The 13,114-nt window shown below is 35.1% G+C and overlaps 2 protein-coding genes across 3 annotated transcripts in view; one reads left to right on the forward strand and one right to left on the reverse strand.

Moving 5' to 3' along the window:
- LOC110455225 (nodal modulator 1-like) overlaps positions 1–7,663 on the reverse strand; it is a 33,522-nt gene extending 25,859 nt beyond the window's left edge. Inside the window, exons 1-9 of the mRNA XM_021505217.1 lie at positions 7,473–7,663; positions 6,697–6,832; positions 5,206–5,306; positions 3,803–3,909; positions 2,929–3,004; positions 2,604–2,681; positions 1,920–1,994; positions 1,084–1,218; positions 347–436 (exon numbers count right to left, since the gene is read on the reverse strand). Coding sequence (XP_021360892.1) covers positions 347–436; positions 1,084–1,218; positions 1,920–1,994; positions 2,604–2,681; positions 2,929–3,004; positions 3,803–3,909; positions 5,206–5,306; positions 6,697–6,832; positions 7,473–7,628 — 954 coding nt within the window. The 5' untranslated portion in view covers positions 7,629–7,663. The remainder of the gene's footprint in view (positions 1–346; positions 437–1,083; positions 1,219–1,919; positions 1,995–2,603; positions 2,682–2,928; positions 3,005–3,802; positions 3,910–5,205; positions 5,307–6,696; positions 6,833–7,472) is intronic.
- A 253-nt stretch (positions 7,664–7,916) lies between these two features.
- LOC110455220 (dnaJ homolog subfamily C member 5-like) overlaps positions 7,917–13,114 on the forward strand; it is a 28,639-nt gene continuing 23,441 nt past the window's right edge. For both annotated transcript variants that reach the window (XM_021505206.1, XM_021505207.1), the window contains exons 1-2: positions 7,917–8,043; positions 12,788–12,869. In XM_021505206.1, coding sequence (XP_021360881.1) covers positions 8,021–8,043; positions 12,788–12,869 — 105 coding nt within the window. In that variant the 5' untranslated portion in view covers positions 7,917–8,020. The remainder of the gene's footprint in view (positions 8,044–12,787; positions 12,870–13,114) is intronic.

A 13,114-nucleotide genomic window follows, 5' to 3' on the forward strand; every position in this document is an offset into this window, starting at 1 on the left:
CGATTGTCTGGACTGTAGCTTTTTCAGAGGTTGAATGTATATTGAAACTTTGATTTCAACTTCCTACTTTTGATCCAGTAACATTGTCATTGTTACAATATGGAATAAGAAGTGCTGATTTAGCGAGGTAAATCTGGGGCTTATTTCAAACTGTCATAGCAGTTACTGTTGACATGCTCTCCCACCTGTCATCCCCATATTTCTTGTTTTTCAAACGGCAGCCACAGCATAAACATCTAGAAAAAGACTAAAGTTCTTTGTGGAACCGACTGACAACACTAACATATCTGTATAATGACCATGAAACTAATTGGGCGTTATGACCTTGAGTGACCTTGACACTGACCTTGAGAGTGACCGGTCCATGTTGAACCTCTATATCTAGTCGCCCTGGTAAAACGTCAAATCTGATGTGCTCTCCTTTGTAGAATGGAATCTGTCAAAAATAAAAAATAAATAAAAAATAATCAACAGTGGAAGAAAAAAACTATATTAAAGTCAACTGACTACAATGACCCATAATACAACCATTATATAAACAAAGATTTCTAATTTTGCTGGGCTGCGGTGGCTGACCGAGTGGTTAAGGCGTCTGACATTCTGCTACCACTAGCCCTTCACCACTGGGTCGCGGGTTCAAGGCCTACGTTGGATAGTAGCTAGGTACTAGCCGCAGACTGGTGGTTTTTCTAGTCCAGTTTTCCTCCACCACCAAAACCTGACACGTCCTTAAATGACCATAACTGTTACGATGTAAGGCACAAACAAACCAAACCAAATCCTACATTAATTTATTGCTTTTTTGTTTACTTCTTTTTACCTATTAGTATAAAGATTTTGCTTCAAATTGGAAACATATATGATTAATTCATATTTAGTTATTTCAAATCAATTTTTCTTTCACAAAGTATTTAAACACCTTTGAAATGAAGTAACACTAAGTTACGAGTAAAACTTGTAAGTAGAACACAATAATGGCCACACTATCGAGATGATAAAATATAGGACTGGGACAGCAATATATACATATACACAATGTAGAAATACTATAAAGCGATGAATAAGACAGTGTATGGTACATACAATGTAAAATTTCCCAACGGGTAGAGCTGGAAAGGTGAAGCTTCCATCTGTACTGGACGATGTGTAACACAAAGGAGAGGTATTGTCGGTTGTGGTGAACCCTTTCAGGGGGCTTTTCTCACATCCTGTGATGTCCTACAAAACACAAAAATATTTAAATTACACCAATAACATTACTAATTTAGACTAGTCCCTTTTTTGTTAAAAAAAATATGAAATTCTGAGTGACCTTTATTGAATTCATATTTTGCTGAATTGCAATCGACAAGGAAAAACTTGTTCTGTTTCTTTTAAGCCAAGGGATGCTGGTGAATGAATATTCTTTACAGAAGTAAAAGTATGGTCGAATATGGTCAATTATCATTTATGATACTGCCCACAAATAAAGCATGGACACTCTTGTTTATCGTGATCAAAACACAGTTGTTCATTTATGAAATAAGGTAAGACCCAATAATTTGATTATGCTTTCAGGCCAACCTTGAGCAAGCCTTTCAGGCCAACCTTGAGCAAGCCTTTCAGGCCAACCTTGAGCAAGCCTTTCAGGCCAAGACCTGCATAAGCAATTGCAGGTCCGCCCAGGATACCCGAAAATGTTACATTTAAAAACAGACAAACCGGTTGTTCTGCAAAAATGAAGATGTCCTGTGTGATTAATGGTGTGACCTCTGTTTTTTTTGTATACCACCTTGAAATCATGACTCCATTATTTTGCATTATTACAACATATATAAAAGAAAACAAAAAACAAAAACATTGTTTTTCCTTCATGTCAAAATGACTGACATTGGATAATTTTTAACTTCAAATACTGAATTTGTATCAAGTTGACTCACCTCTTTCTTAAAACTAGAGGAAAACAGCACAAAATTAACTCCCTTGATTGGCTCTCCTTCGCTCTGTACAGCTCCCTGTAAACATAGAAAATGTCATCAGTTGAATCTAAAACAGAAAGCAATTTGTTTTGTAAAAATATTTAATTATATTAAAGAAGGAAACCATATTCCTGCAGCCTTTGGTATCTCGGAATGTCCTCTGTTTTCAGGTGTAACCCTTAAAAAAGTTAAGAATTGTATAATGTCTAATTCATGTCCACAAAACCTATTTGTATAACATATTGTATTAAAACTAGGAAAAGTATATAGAGGGGTTCCCCAAAGAGTGATAATAATGTCATGTTTATCTAACTCTCGTTAATTAATTTTCAAATTGTAAACGACACTCAGCAAACCTTGTGTCTTTAAACAATTTGAATATTAACTAACTCGAGTTAGATAATATGATAATATAACCAACCATCAGGAGTTTCGGGACCTTTTTCTCCCACAACGTTCAGATATTATACCTAGAGAACCATACGTTTTTCTTGGTAATGCATTATTCCTGTTTCCGATTGTGGAAACAAATTGCCATGAACTATGACGTCACAATTTGAAGATGACGTCGCAGAGCTTTGTTACTTGACGTCATGATTAGAAGATTAACCAACAATAAAACGTCCATACAAAGTATAAACATACCTTGACTTTATAACCAGCAATGACGATACTGTTTCCTGTGTTGGTGTTGTCATTGGTAACTGTCACTTTAGCCTCGGCCTGAAAAAAATTCAAGTCCAACTGTTACTTTTATATTTCAAAGCAGAAATGGCTTTTATACTATGGCCACTTTTCCAATCAGAATGCCTTTGATGTCCAATATTTCTGACATAGCTGAAAGAATAATTAGAAGTTTTGCCTATGTAATATATTCCTAATTTTCAAACTGATATCATGTGATATTTTTGTTGTAAAACACTATCACATGACTATCATGTGACACTTATGACCATCTTGTGACACTTACCTGTAGGAAGTTGAAGTCTTCGGACTGTGATGCTTTTACATCATACTCTCCTGGTAAAACTCCAGCAAACGTATACCTGTAATTATCATCAAAACTTTTCAATAATACTGTATACAGTTTACCAGAAAATGTTCGCCCGGCCAAATTTTCACCTTTCAACAGTAAAATCCCTTTTTGCCCAAAGTTGCCATTTTTATTTATTTTTATTTCATTTTCTACTAATTTTCTGAAGGCACCCAGCACAGCATTCCGCCCAGTCACATTATACTGACAATGGGTGAACCAATTATTGCCATTTCCCTAAATGCTGAATGTTAAGCAGGGAATAACAACTACCATTTTTAAGGACTTTGGTATGTCTCGGCCTGGGGACAGAATCCATTGTGAAGAAGAAAATAAACGACAGCAAAAAAAAATATTCCTGGAATATAGACAGCCATGAATATATATTTTAACCTGAATGATACATAATGATATATACACTGATTTCGTGAACTCAATATATATATATGTAGGGAAAAAATAAGATAGACCAACTTCAAAACTAGGCTTTCATCCTTCAAAGGGCTCTTCAGGCCCTGTGAATCGAAAGGTGAAAGCTGCAAGTTTGGAAGTTGGTCGTTAGATCATATTTTTTCAATATTTACCTACTTCATATGGACATTTATTCTTTTTAATTGATTAAAAAGGCAAGAACATTATATATATTTCTTTGCAAATCTCTTATACAATGTAGTAGCGACTCTGCTTGGAGTTTTTTTTTTGCAAAATCAAATACAAGCTTCAATTATATCTTTTGATCTTTGAGGCAAAAACATCTAAGTTAAGTAAAATTAAACAACAATAAATAAAATGATGATATTAAATTACTTACTTTCCATCCTCCCCTGTGACAGTTGTTAGTAGAGTTTCACTGGAGCCCTGCTTCCTCAATATAACATTGATCCCAGTTGGTCCCTTGTCCTGACCTTTACTCACCACCTAGGGACAGGAACAAAGTCATTTATATGTCAACTTCCTTTTCTTTAGGTTAATCACAATTTTGTTTGTCTGAATATCACTGACATGAACAATAAACACACAAATGTGGGGCAGCGGTGGCCAAGTGTTAAAGGCGTCTGACATTCTGCTACCACTATAGCCCCCCACTACTGGGTCGCGGGTTCGAGACCTACGTGGGGCAGTTGCCAGGTACTGGCCGTAGGTCGGTGGTTTTTCTCCGGGAACTCCAACTTTCCTCCACCACCAAAACCTGGCACATCCTTAAATGACCATAGCTGTTAATAGGACGTAAAATGCAAACAAACCAAAAACAATAGTGATTTTGGAAACAATTGAATTAATTAATATATATATTGTATATCTAAAATTTGTGAAACATCTGTATGTCTCTGCTGTCACCTGAAATGGAACTAAATACAGACCTTTAACCATAGAAATGGAGCTAAACGCATTAAGATAACTAATGTCATTAAAACAATCAGCAAAAATAGGTCACAGTGACCTACATTTGACATATTGGTGTAGTAATCCTCAGGAAAGTTCCATAAATGTAGTTTGCTTACTATTGGACATCACTTTCTTGGGGTAATGGAGCTAAACGCAATAAGATAACTAATGTCATTAAAACAATCAGCAAAAATAGGTCACAATGACCTACATTTGACATATTGGTGTAGTAATCCTCAAGATGTTTCCATAAATGTAGTTTGCTTACTATTGGACTTCACTTTCTTGGGGTAATGGAGCTAAACACAAAAGTCGAAGATGTTGCACCGACAGACAGATAAGACAAACACTTGACAACTCCTCAACTATGTCGTAGAAGCGTAAGAAATAGCTACAGTTTCACTTATAAAGAATTTGAATCAGTTATTAGGAGAGTGATTTGATTCATGTTTGCTAGAAAACTTTACTACTGAATACTGGGAAATATTCACCAAGACAAACTTCAGCCCTTCGCCCATTAAAAAAACCCCACTTTTTTGCTCAGTGTTAATTACACCCTTAACATTTCATTGCTATGTATATTATGTTGTCTACTTATATTTGCTTTTATGATAAATTCACTCCCACCACAGAGGGTGAAAAAGGCGAAAATTAAACTGCATGGAAAATTTCCCTGTATACAGTATATCAATGCACATTTACACAGTAAACATCACTAAATTAAAATAATGATGGTGACATGACTGTGAAAGTTGAAACTGGGAAAGAATTATTAGGATGGAGCGAAAAAAACAGATTTTACACTCTCTCATAGAACTGTATACCTACCTTTCCAAATATAGAAAAGCCTGTGAAACGAAAGTTGATGTCTTCACCAAGACTGCAGTGATCTGTGCTGCCATCTACTTTGAGGGACACACTTTCTGGTTCTGTGACAAACAAGGTAATTCAAAATAAGATTTAAATACAATTTTTGTAACAGGTCATTATTTTTCTCAATGCCTCTGCTAGGAGTCGAACTCTGGACCTCTGGTTTACTAGTCTTAAGCTCTACCAAATGAGTTAAAAGAGAAATTCTTCTGAAGCCGAGCCTGTAGGAAGCAGGTATTATTTTGTACCAGGGTGACACACTCCCACTACAGAAGAGAACTTGTCCCAAGCCTAGCGATTATTGTGAAAGTATTGCTGAGTAGGTTTTTCTTTTTTTTTCTTCTGAATCCCTACATGGGCACCAAAGTAATAGATGTCATTTTTCTTTCAATGCCTTCGCTAAGGGTCGAACCTGGTCTCACCCTCTGCTGAATGAGCTAAAGAGAAATTCTACCTAGCCGATCAAAGTAAAAGAGTAACCTTGCTTTAGCAAAATACATTGTATGGCTATACATTACAAGTCAGCATTTAGTAAACCATTCTCTGGCTAAATCAATAATATACCTAATATACAGCATTTGATATAGCGCCCTATCTAGCTAACATAAGCCACTCTAAAGCGCTTTACAGTACATAGATATATAATTAATACAATTAGCATATATACATTGATGAAACAATGAATTCAATAAACCAATGAATCCTTTTTCATAAGAAAAATAAAAAAACACTTTCCCAAAATATCGACCAGAGCTGGAAATCGGAAAAATATGCAGACTACAAGATCAATTAACGTTCAATAAACCTGTTCCCAAGGAACTGGCCAGACATGTTATTGTTTTCATGATATGAATTCATCTAAATATTATTTGTTTATGTGCTTTCATATGCATGTAATATGTAAGCCAATCATGGACTGTGTCAATATATAGATATGGAAAAGTCAATGGTTCAACATGGCAGTCATGCATGCATACAAGTTTAGATTTTTTTACACATGTTATATAACAGTCCTTATAATTAATAATTAAAAAGAGAACCTAGCGTCACAGACAGTCTAAAGCTCCCAGTCTGCCGCTCTACCGATTGAACTAAAGGGAAATTCCCTGCTAGAAAGCGACCACGATACTATGTACAACTGAAATCACTATTCCTCCCTTTTTAAATGTGTTCGCCCTTGAATATCTCATCCAAGGTTTTCACTTCCTGTCACCACAGGAAGGGTCACAGACACCATTTGTAACAGGAAAAAGAATAGTGTGCTCCCACCAGGGATCGAACCAGCAACCCTCAGCTTCCCAGCCTGCTGCTCTATCGATTGAGCTAAAGGGAAATTCCCTCTAGTACAAAGCAATATGTAGAAGGCGACTGTGATCCTATGCACAATTAAAATCTGCCACACGTTATTGTCCATATGGAGATATAATTTTCAGTAAAGTTGGTAGTTACCAAAACTCCATCCTGCCGGTGGTTCCACCTTGAGGACGAAATCTCCCTTCTCGTACAGAGGAATGAGATAATAGCCTGTGTTTGGGGCACAGTCCGTCTGATACTTAATGCTGCCATGAGGAGTGTACAGCTTCACCTGGAACAGGTTACATCAATATTATTATGTATCTAAGTGTTGTTTATTAGTTCCAGTATAAGTGTATTGGAGGGTATGTTGGTCGTATTGTATACCCTCCCCTAAATGATATCTGGGGTGTTGAATGTATTATGTTAGAACTAGTTATACATTATATAAAATCAGACAGATTATAAAAGTACTTGCATCATTATTGTAAAATTTAATTTTTACACTCATTAGAATATATACATTCATCTGCATTTGGTATGTTAAAGGGAAAACATGAAACAGTATTTACTCTTCTATTGTGTAGAGTAACTGGGTGACAAAAAAATATTTTTTAAACATTTATCTACACGTACATTACAAGATACAAAAAGATGTATTTAGAGTCGCACATGTTAAACAATTAACATTAGCTCTGTAGAGCTATTATTACGACAAAACATGAATAAAATGCATAGAAAATAGTACATACATAACAAATTCAGATGCCTGTAATGTACAGTTCATGCTCACGATCAGTTTAATGAATAACTTCGCCATATAGGAATGTAAGAAACACAACGATTTGAAGATTATTTTGGACATTTAGGGTAGATGTGGGGTCAAAAAATGGGCTTATGTCTAATGTGGAGGGGGGGAGGGCGTAACCTACCTCGACCAAAGAAAAGTTAATGTCGACATCTGACCTGACAAATCCACCACAACCCAATACACCATCAGCAGCTACATCTCTTGGACATAATAAAGCAACAAAAATAAATAATATATAGCTAAAACAAAGCAAGTTTGGAACTGAACCGGTACTCATCGCGTGTCTTTTAAAAAGCGGAAGTTAACCCGGGTTGTCTAATTTTAGACATGAAAGTCCGGATTGTGACCACACCCGCATTTTATCTATTTTATTTACGATCCAACATTAAGATAAAGTTGAGATATTGACAGCCATTACGATTTAATTTAAGGGTTAAATTGGCATAATTTTGTTCATCAATTTAGATTGGTTATATTAAAATATAATACATTGCTCACGTGTGCGGCACATTTAAGGTTCATTTGAGCGTTTGATAGATTGGCTTTCAAAACAAAGCATCGGGAAGATAAAGATCCACTAGATGTCACTGTGCTCAGTTATCGATAAATTATAATTATTACAAAATGGAATGCAAGTGACCGGCTTTCTGTAACAGAAAGGAAATCAAGATGAGTAGGCCTAGAGCGTATTCGTAAGTATTATAGTAAATAGGAACGATTCTGTTACCATCCAAACGCATCTCAAGACTCATGTCACAATATAGTTGGAGCAGGTGCTTGTTTAGTACAGTAGTTCCCGTACTGCCAAATATAACCTGATCAATTGACTGTCCATATTTCACTGCTTCATCTGTGAGTAAGGATGATGATCAACAGAAATTCTATGGCGATTTTATTTATATCGTATATATTTTCATTCTACTGAAAGCATAATTCGCAATAATGTTATGTATTCTTATATTGGTTTGACAATATAATTCATTGATTAAATTAGCAACCCTAATTAGCATTCATTGCACCGGTACTTTCACTATCTCCACTTGAGACTACTGTTTAAATTATATGTATATTGACTGAGGGAAATATATTTACCTAGCTATTAACAGTGAGAATTGTGATTAACATGAATGGAAATAAATTACTAGAAACTGAAAACTCAGTTAAAAAAATATATACAACAAAAATTGTCCTACAAAAAGTAATTAACTAGAGTGGCTGGTACGTATACCTTGTATGTGTTTTGGAGCACCTATAGCTACAGGTACTGTAATTTAGTGTTCAAGGAAAGAGAACTAAAAAAAAATAAGAAAATAAATATATCCACTGTGGCCCATCATTATACAAATGTTTCGAATCTGTATTTTAAAGTATGTTTTGTTGATCAGTGTCAACTTTTATTAATCAAAACATTTTTTTAACTGCACAATTTCTATAATTCATTTATAATTGAAACTGATATTCGTTTTTTTATGTGATGTCTGTTTTCGTGAGATGGTAAATTATTTTCCCCCTATTTTTTTCTCAATAAAAGTCATTTAAATAGGATTTAAAAGACAAAGCAATCTTCATGTGACACTTTCATGTATTTGACTGCAGATGACAAAACAGACTGGGTTAGGAGTAAAATCCCGTATATCTAACAAGATAAAAAGTGTATCAAGCAAAATTGCACATTAATGTCACAGTGTGTATCTAAATGGGGTATAAATTCTTATGTTTTTCGGGTAAAATTCAAATAATTTTTATATTATTTTTTTGTCCATGTGCAGATGATGTGCAATATTTTTTTGACAGTGCATGTATAGGTGAATTGTGCACACTTCTAAATTTATCCTCATGCAGAATCATGTATATTACATAATTATGCAATATATCGATCTTCGTTGATAAAATGGCTGCTCCTAATTATATAAACAAATGTTACACTGCTCAATCTGGTATACATGTACGTCTAGACAGCATTTTTTTTTATCAGACTGAACATAATTACGTTTGTTCAGTTAAAAGTACAGTGTATTAGACACATTGTAACAACATCTGATTGACTCAAATTAATCACCCAAGGTGCATCAATAGGTTGAGGCCAAAAAATATAATATCTCGTTTCTACTATCATCCTCCTAAAAAATATTATGGTAGGTAGGTAGGCATTTTATTTTACTTTGGAAAATATGTACTTTGTTTATATATAGAGCAGGAATTTTGACTTTAACAGTGCGTATCATTACAAATGCCGATAAAACCTTTAGGGTATAGGCACAAAAATCTAGGGTACATGTAGGAAGGGTAAGCGGAAACACAAGATTTGTGTTATTTGGCCTTGCATAGAATAATGTTTAGAACCTCTTCTAGAAAAGAAAGCATCCAACAAATTGCAATGAGTCACAAAAAGAGTTCCTGAACATGGACTACAAAAGTAATCAAGCTCTACCTTAAATGTTTAAAGATACTAGGGCTACAGACACTGAAATACAGGCATTAACTCATTCACCCCTACATATTTAAACTGGACTTGCCCAGACTTTGATTTGGTAAGGTTCAAATTTGAGTTTAGGGATGAATGGGTCAAAGGATGGATATGATATAGACTGTTCACAATTCAGAAAAGGATATCGGCATTATTAAAAGATGTAAACAAAAATATTTAAGGATCCCTGTACCGCTGCCAAACACTTAAAGTAAGAATCACAATATTTTGCAGCATGACTATATATATAGCTGCGATAAATCATTTCTGAATAGTCAACCATACTTTGCGTGAATTTTATGAAAAGATAATAAGGATGAAATATTAACAAAATATGATCATCAACAGTGTTCTGAATAAAAATAAAAAAAAATAGTAAAGGTAGACCTGGATTCAATTCTGATTGAGCTTCCGGGTTCACAGAAATGTCCTGGCCCAATTATGTACAAAACGATAGTAAGATAATTATGTGTAAATGTTAGAACTGTATACAAAAAACCACAGTGCTGTGGGACAGGGATCCTTTAGAAATCGTTTAGAATGTCTACGGTAGTAATATAATTAAAATGTGAAACAATCTTCTTAAAGAAAACTGTGTAAGCCACAGTATTGAATATCTGTATATAAATCCAGAATTATTATATTAATACTCTGGAGGATAGAACCAACCTAAGTAAAAGTCTGCCCGTCCCTTTATGTATGAATTCAATAGATACGTCACGGTGAACTGACTTTTCAAAGACGTGACCCAGTCTTCAGTGTATAAATAGCTACATACTCAAACTACACCTTAGTTTGGAATGTATAGTCCAGTATGTTAGTGAACTTTTATGTTTTTCACATGTAACAAGATATAGAGGTTTTCCAACAAGTTGCAATTTAGATATCAGGTTTGTCTAACTCGAGTTAGTTAATTTTCACATTGTATAAAGACATGAGGTTTACCGAGGGTCTTTTAGAATTTGGAAATTAACTAATGAGTGTTAGATAAACATGATAATTACAATCAACCATCCTAGAAAATCAATGTAAAAGTGTTACAATGGAGAACAGAACATGCATCATACAAATCACATGCTTTCCTGTGATGTCAATGAATCAACATATGATGTTCTACTAACTAATTTTATTCAAATTAAAACCTGATATTGAATGTGGCCTTGCATTGACATAATATTACTTGAATGGTTGATACTTGGCTGTAAAACAAAAACCGACAAAAGGATTGTGTCTTTTAGGCTAGCCATTGTTTTAACTAGGTTATATTAGTGCAAACTGTTCATTCATGTCAACCCTGGCCTTGCAACATGATACAGTTTAACCGTTCCAGGTCCTATGGGCCTCTTGTCATAAAATTGTGTGTTTTGATTCATGCAAGCCATATTTTGTATTTTGCATAATTTACCTTTCCTCCCTGGTAGTCCAAAATAACTGACTACTGTAATTACCGTAATTAGCACCTTGAGCGCGCTCTCTCCCCTAAAGTGCCACCTCCCTTTTTTTCGGGAGGAATTGAAATTATAAAGACACTAGCTGTCCCCCTCCCAGTCCTGACCAGGCCCGCCCAATGATTAATAGTACTTATACTTTAAAGCCGAGATAAAAGTCTGGTGATCATGACTCGAGGACTTCCTCTGGCCAGTACACTGGAATGTTCTAATGTACTGTGGTGATAACAAACGTTGAAGTTGCACAACTTTTCTATCCTATCTAACATTTTATAAACCAAAATAAGCACTTCACTTTAAGCCAATTTTTTAAGTGTCTTGTGCGCTATCAGGAAAATATGGTATCTCCTTTCCTATCTCCTTCGCTCCTTCAAAATAAAAATAAATTTGGTTACATATATAGTAGCAATCTTATTTATGTTCTATATCGTGCTGGCAGTGCACCTTTTTCTATTCTCTGTGCTTATTCAGACTGGTATTATACAGGGTATAGTATCCCTGTACCTACTATTCTCCATGCTTATTCAGACTGGTAATATACAGGGTATAGTATCCCTGTACCTAATGTCAGAATAGTACTTTTTTATCTTGACTTCCTGTTAAATACTTTTTGCTGAAGCTCCGTGCGGAGTACTGGCAGTGCCAGTGTAGTTGTATGGTTCGTGTGCCCATTGACAATTCATATTATTACAATACCTGTTGTTTAGTTAATAATGACAACCAAATTCAGCTTCATAGGTTTAATGTAAACTTTATTTATTTTACAACTATTATGAAACAAGTTATTTCAACTTATATTAATCACTCTTGTTGGCCCAGATGTTAGTGTGTGTGTTTGTGTGCATGTGTTTGGGGGGGGGGGGGGTCTTAATGTGGGAGGAAACCAGAGCACCTGAAGAAAACCCTTGTGGTCAGCAGGTTACCCCCATACCTTTTTACATCTGATCGAGGTGAAAAGCAAATGCACTATATATCCTTGTGCCACCTGACCATCCTATGATAACTTCATAGGTTTTCTACATTCTAACTTATGGGAAATTATCATTTGATTACATCGGATGATTGCCTACCATATCGATCCGAATGGCTTTAAAATTTTACAAGGTTTATTGTTGCGCTTCATTGAAATGAATTGGACACTTTTCATATTGTGAAGGGTTCGTTGTAATAAATGAACATGTGATTTTTATTGCAATCGTTTTGAAGGGACCAACATTCATATTCAAATATATATGTAACAGGAGAGGAAAAATGCACGGCCAGACCGGGGTTCGAACCGGGACCCTCCGAACTCTAGACGGATGCTCTACCAATTGAGCTATCTGGTCGCCGACTTTCGACCCAGTCCAGTTCCGCTACATATATATAGGCAGGCAGTAATTGGTAGTACCTGGACAGTATTCAACTGAACAGTAAAGTTGGCCATACAATATTTTAACTTGCCATAAATAAGTTGCTCTGAAATATAATATTGATGACTACAAATTAAACTAAAATCAATTTCGTTCTGTCTTTTGGCAGGAAGTCCGGGAACTCGCTGTACGAGTTGCTTGGTCTGAAGAAGGAGGCCACTCATGATGAAATCAGAAAGGCTTATAGACGGGTAAGTCACTTAATATATATTTAAGTGTAAGATTTTTTACAGAAGAACATTTTCTTCTTCAAAATTTTGAAAAGATATACATTAATTAACAATTTATCAATCACTGAGACATATATATGTGTTTAGTTTTAAGGATCCTCGTACCACACTGCCAAATCTGCAAATAAGTGTTGGAAACCGTTTGTTTTGTTTTGTTCGGCATGCATGGTATACATGTAGCTTTGATAAATCATTTCTGAAAAGAA

The sequence above is a fragment of the Mizuhopecten yessoensis genome, unplaced genomic scaffold (assembly GCF_002113885.1).
Source record: "Mizuhopecten yessoensis strain PY_sf001 unplaced genomic scaffold, ASM211388v2 scaffold8183, whole genome shotgun sequence".
NCBI classification, from domain to species: Eukaryota; Metazoa; Mollusca; class Bivalvia; order Pectinida; family Pectinidae; genus Mizuhopecten; species Mizuhopecten yessoensis.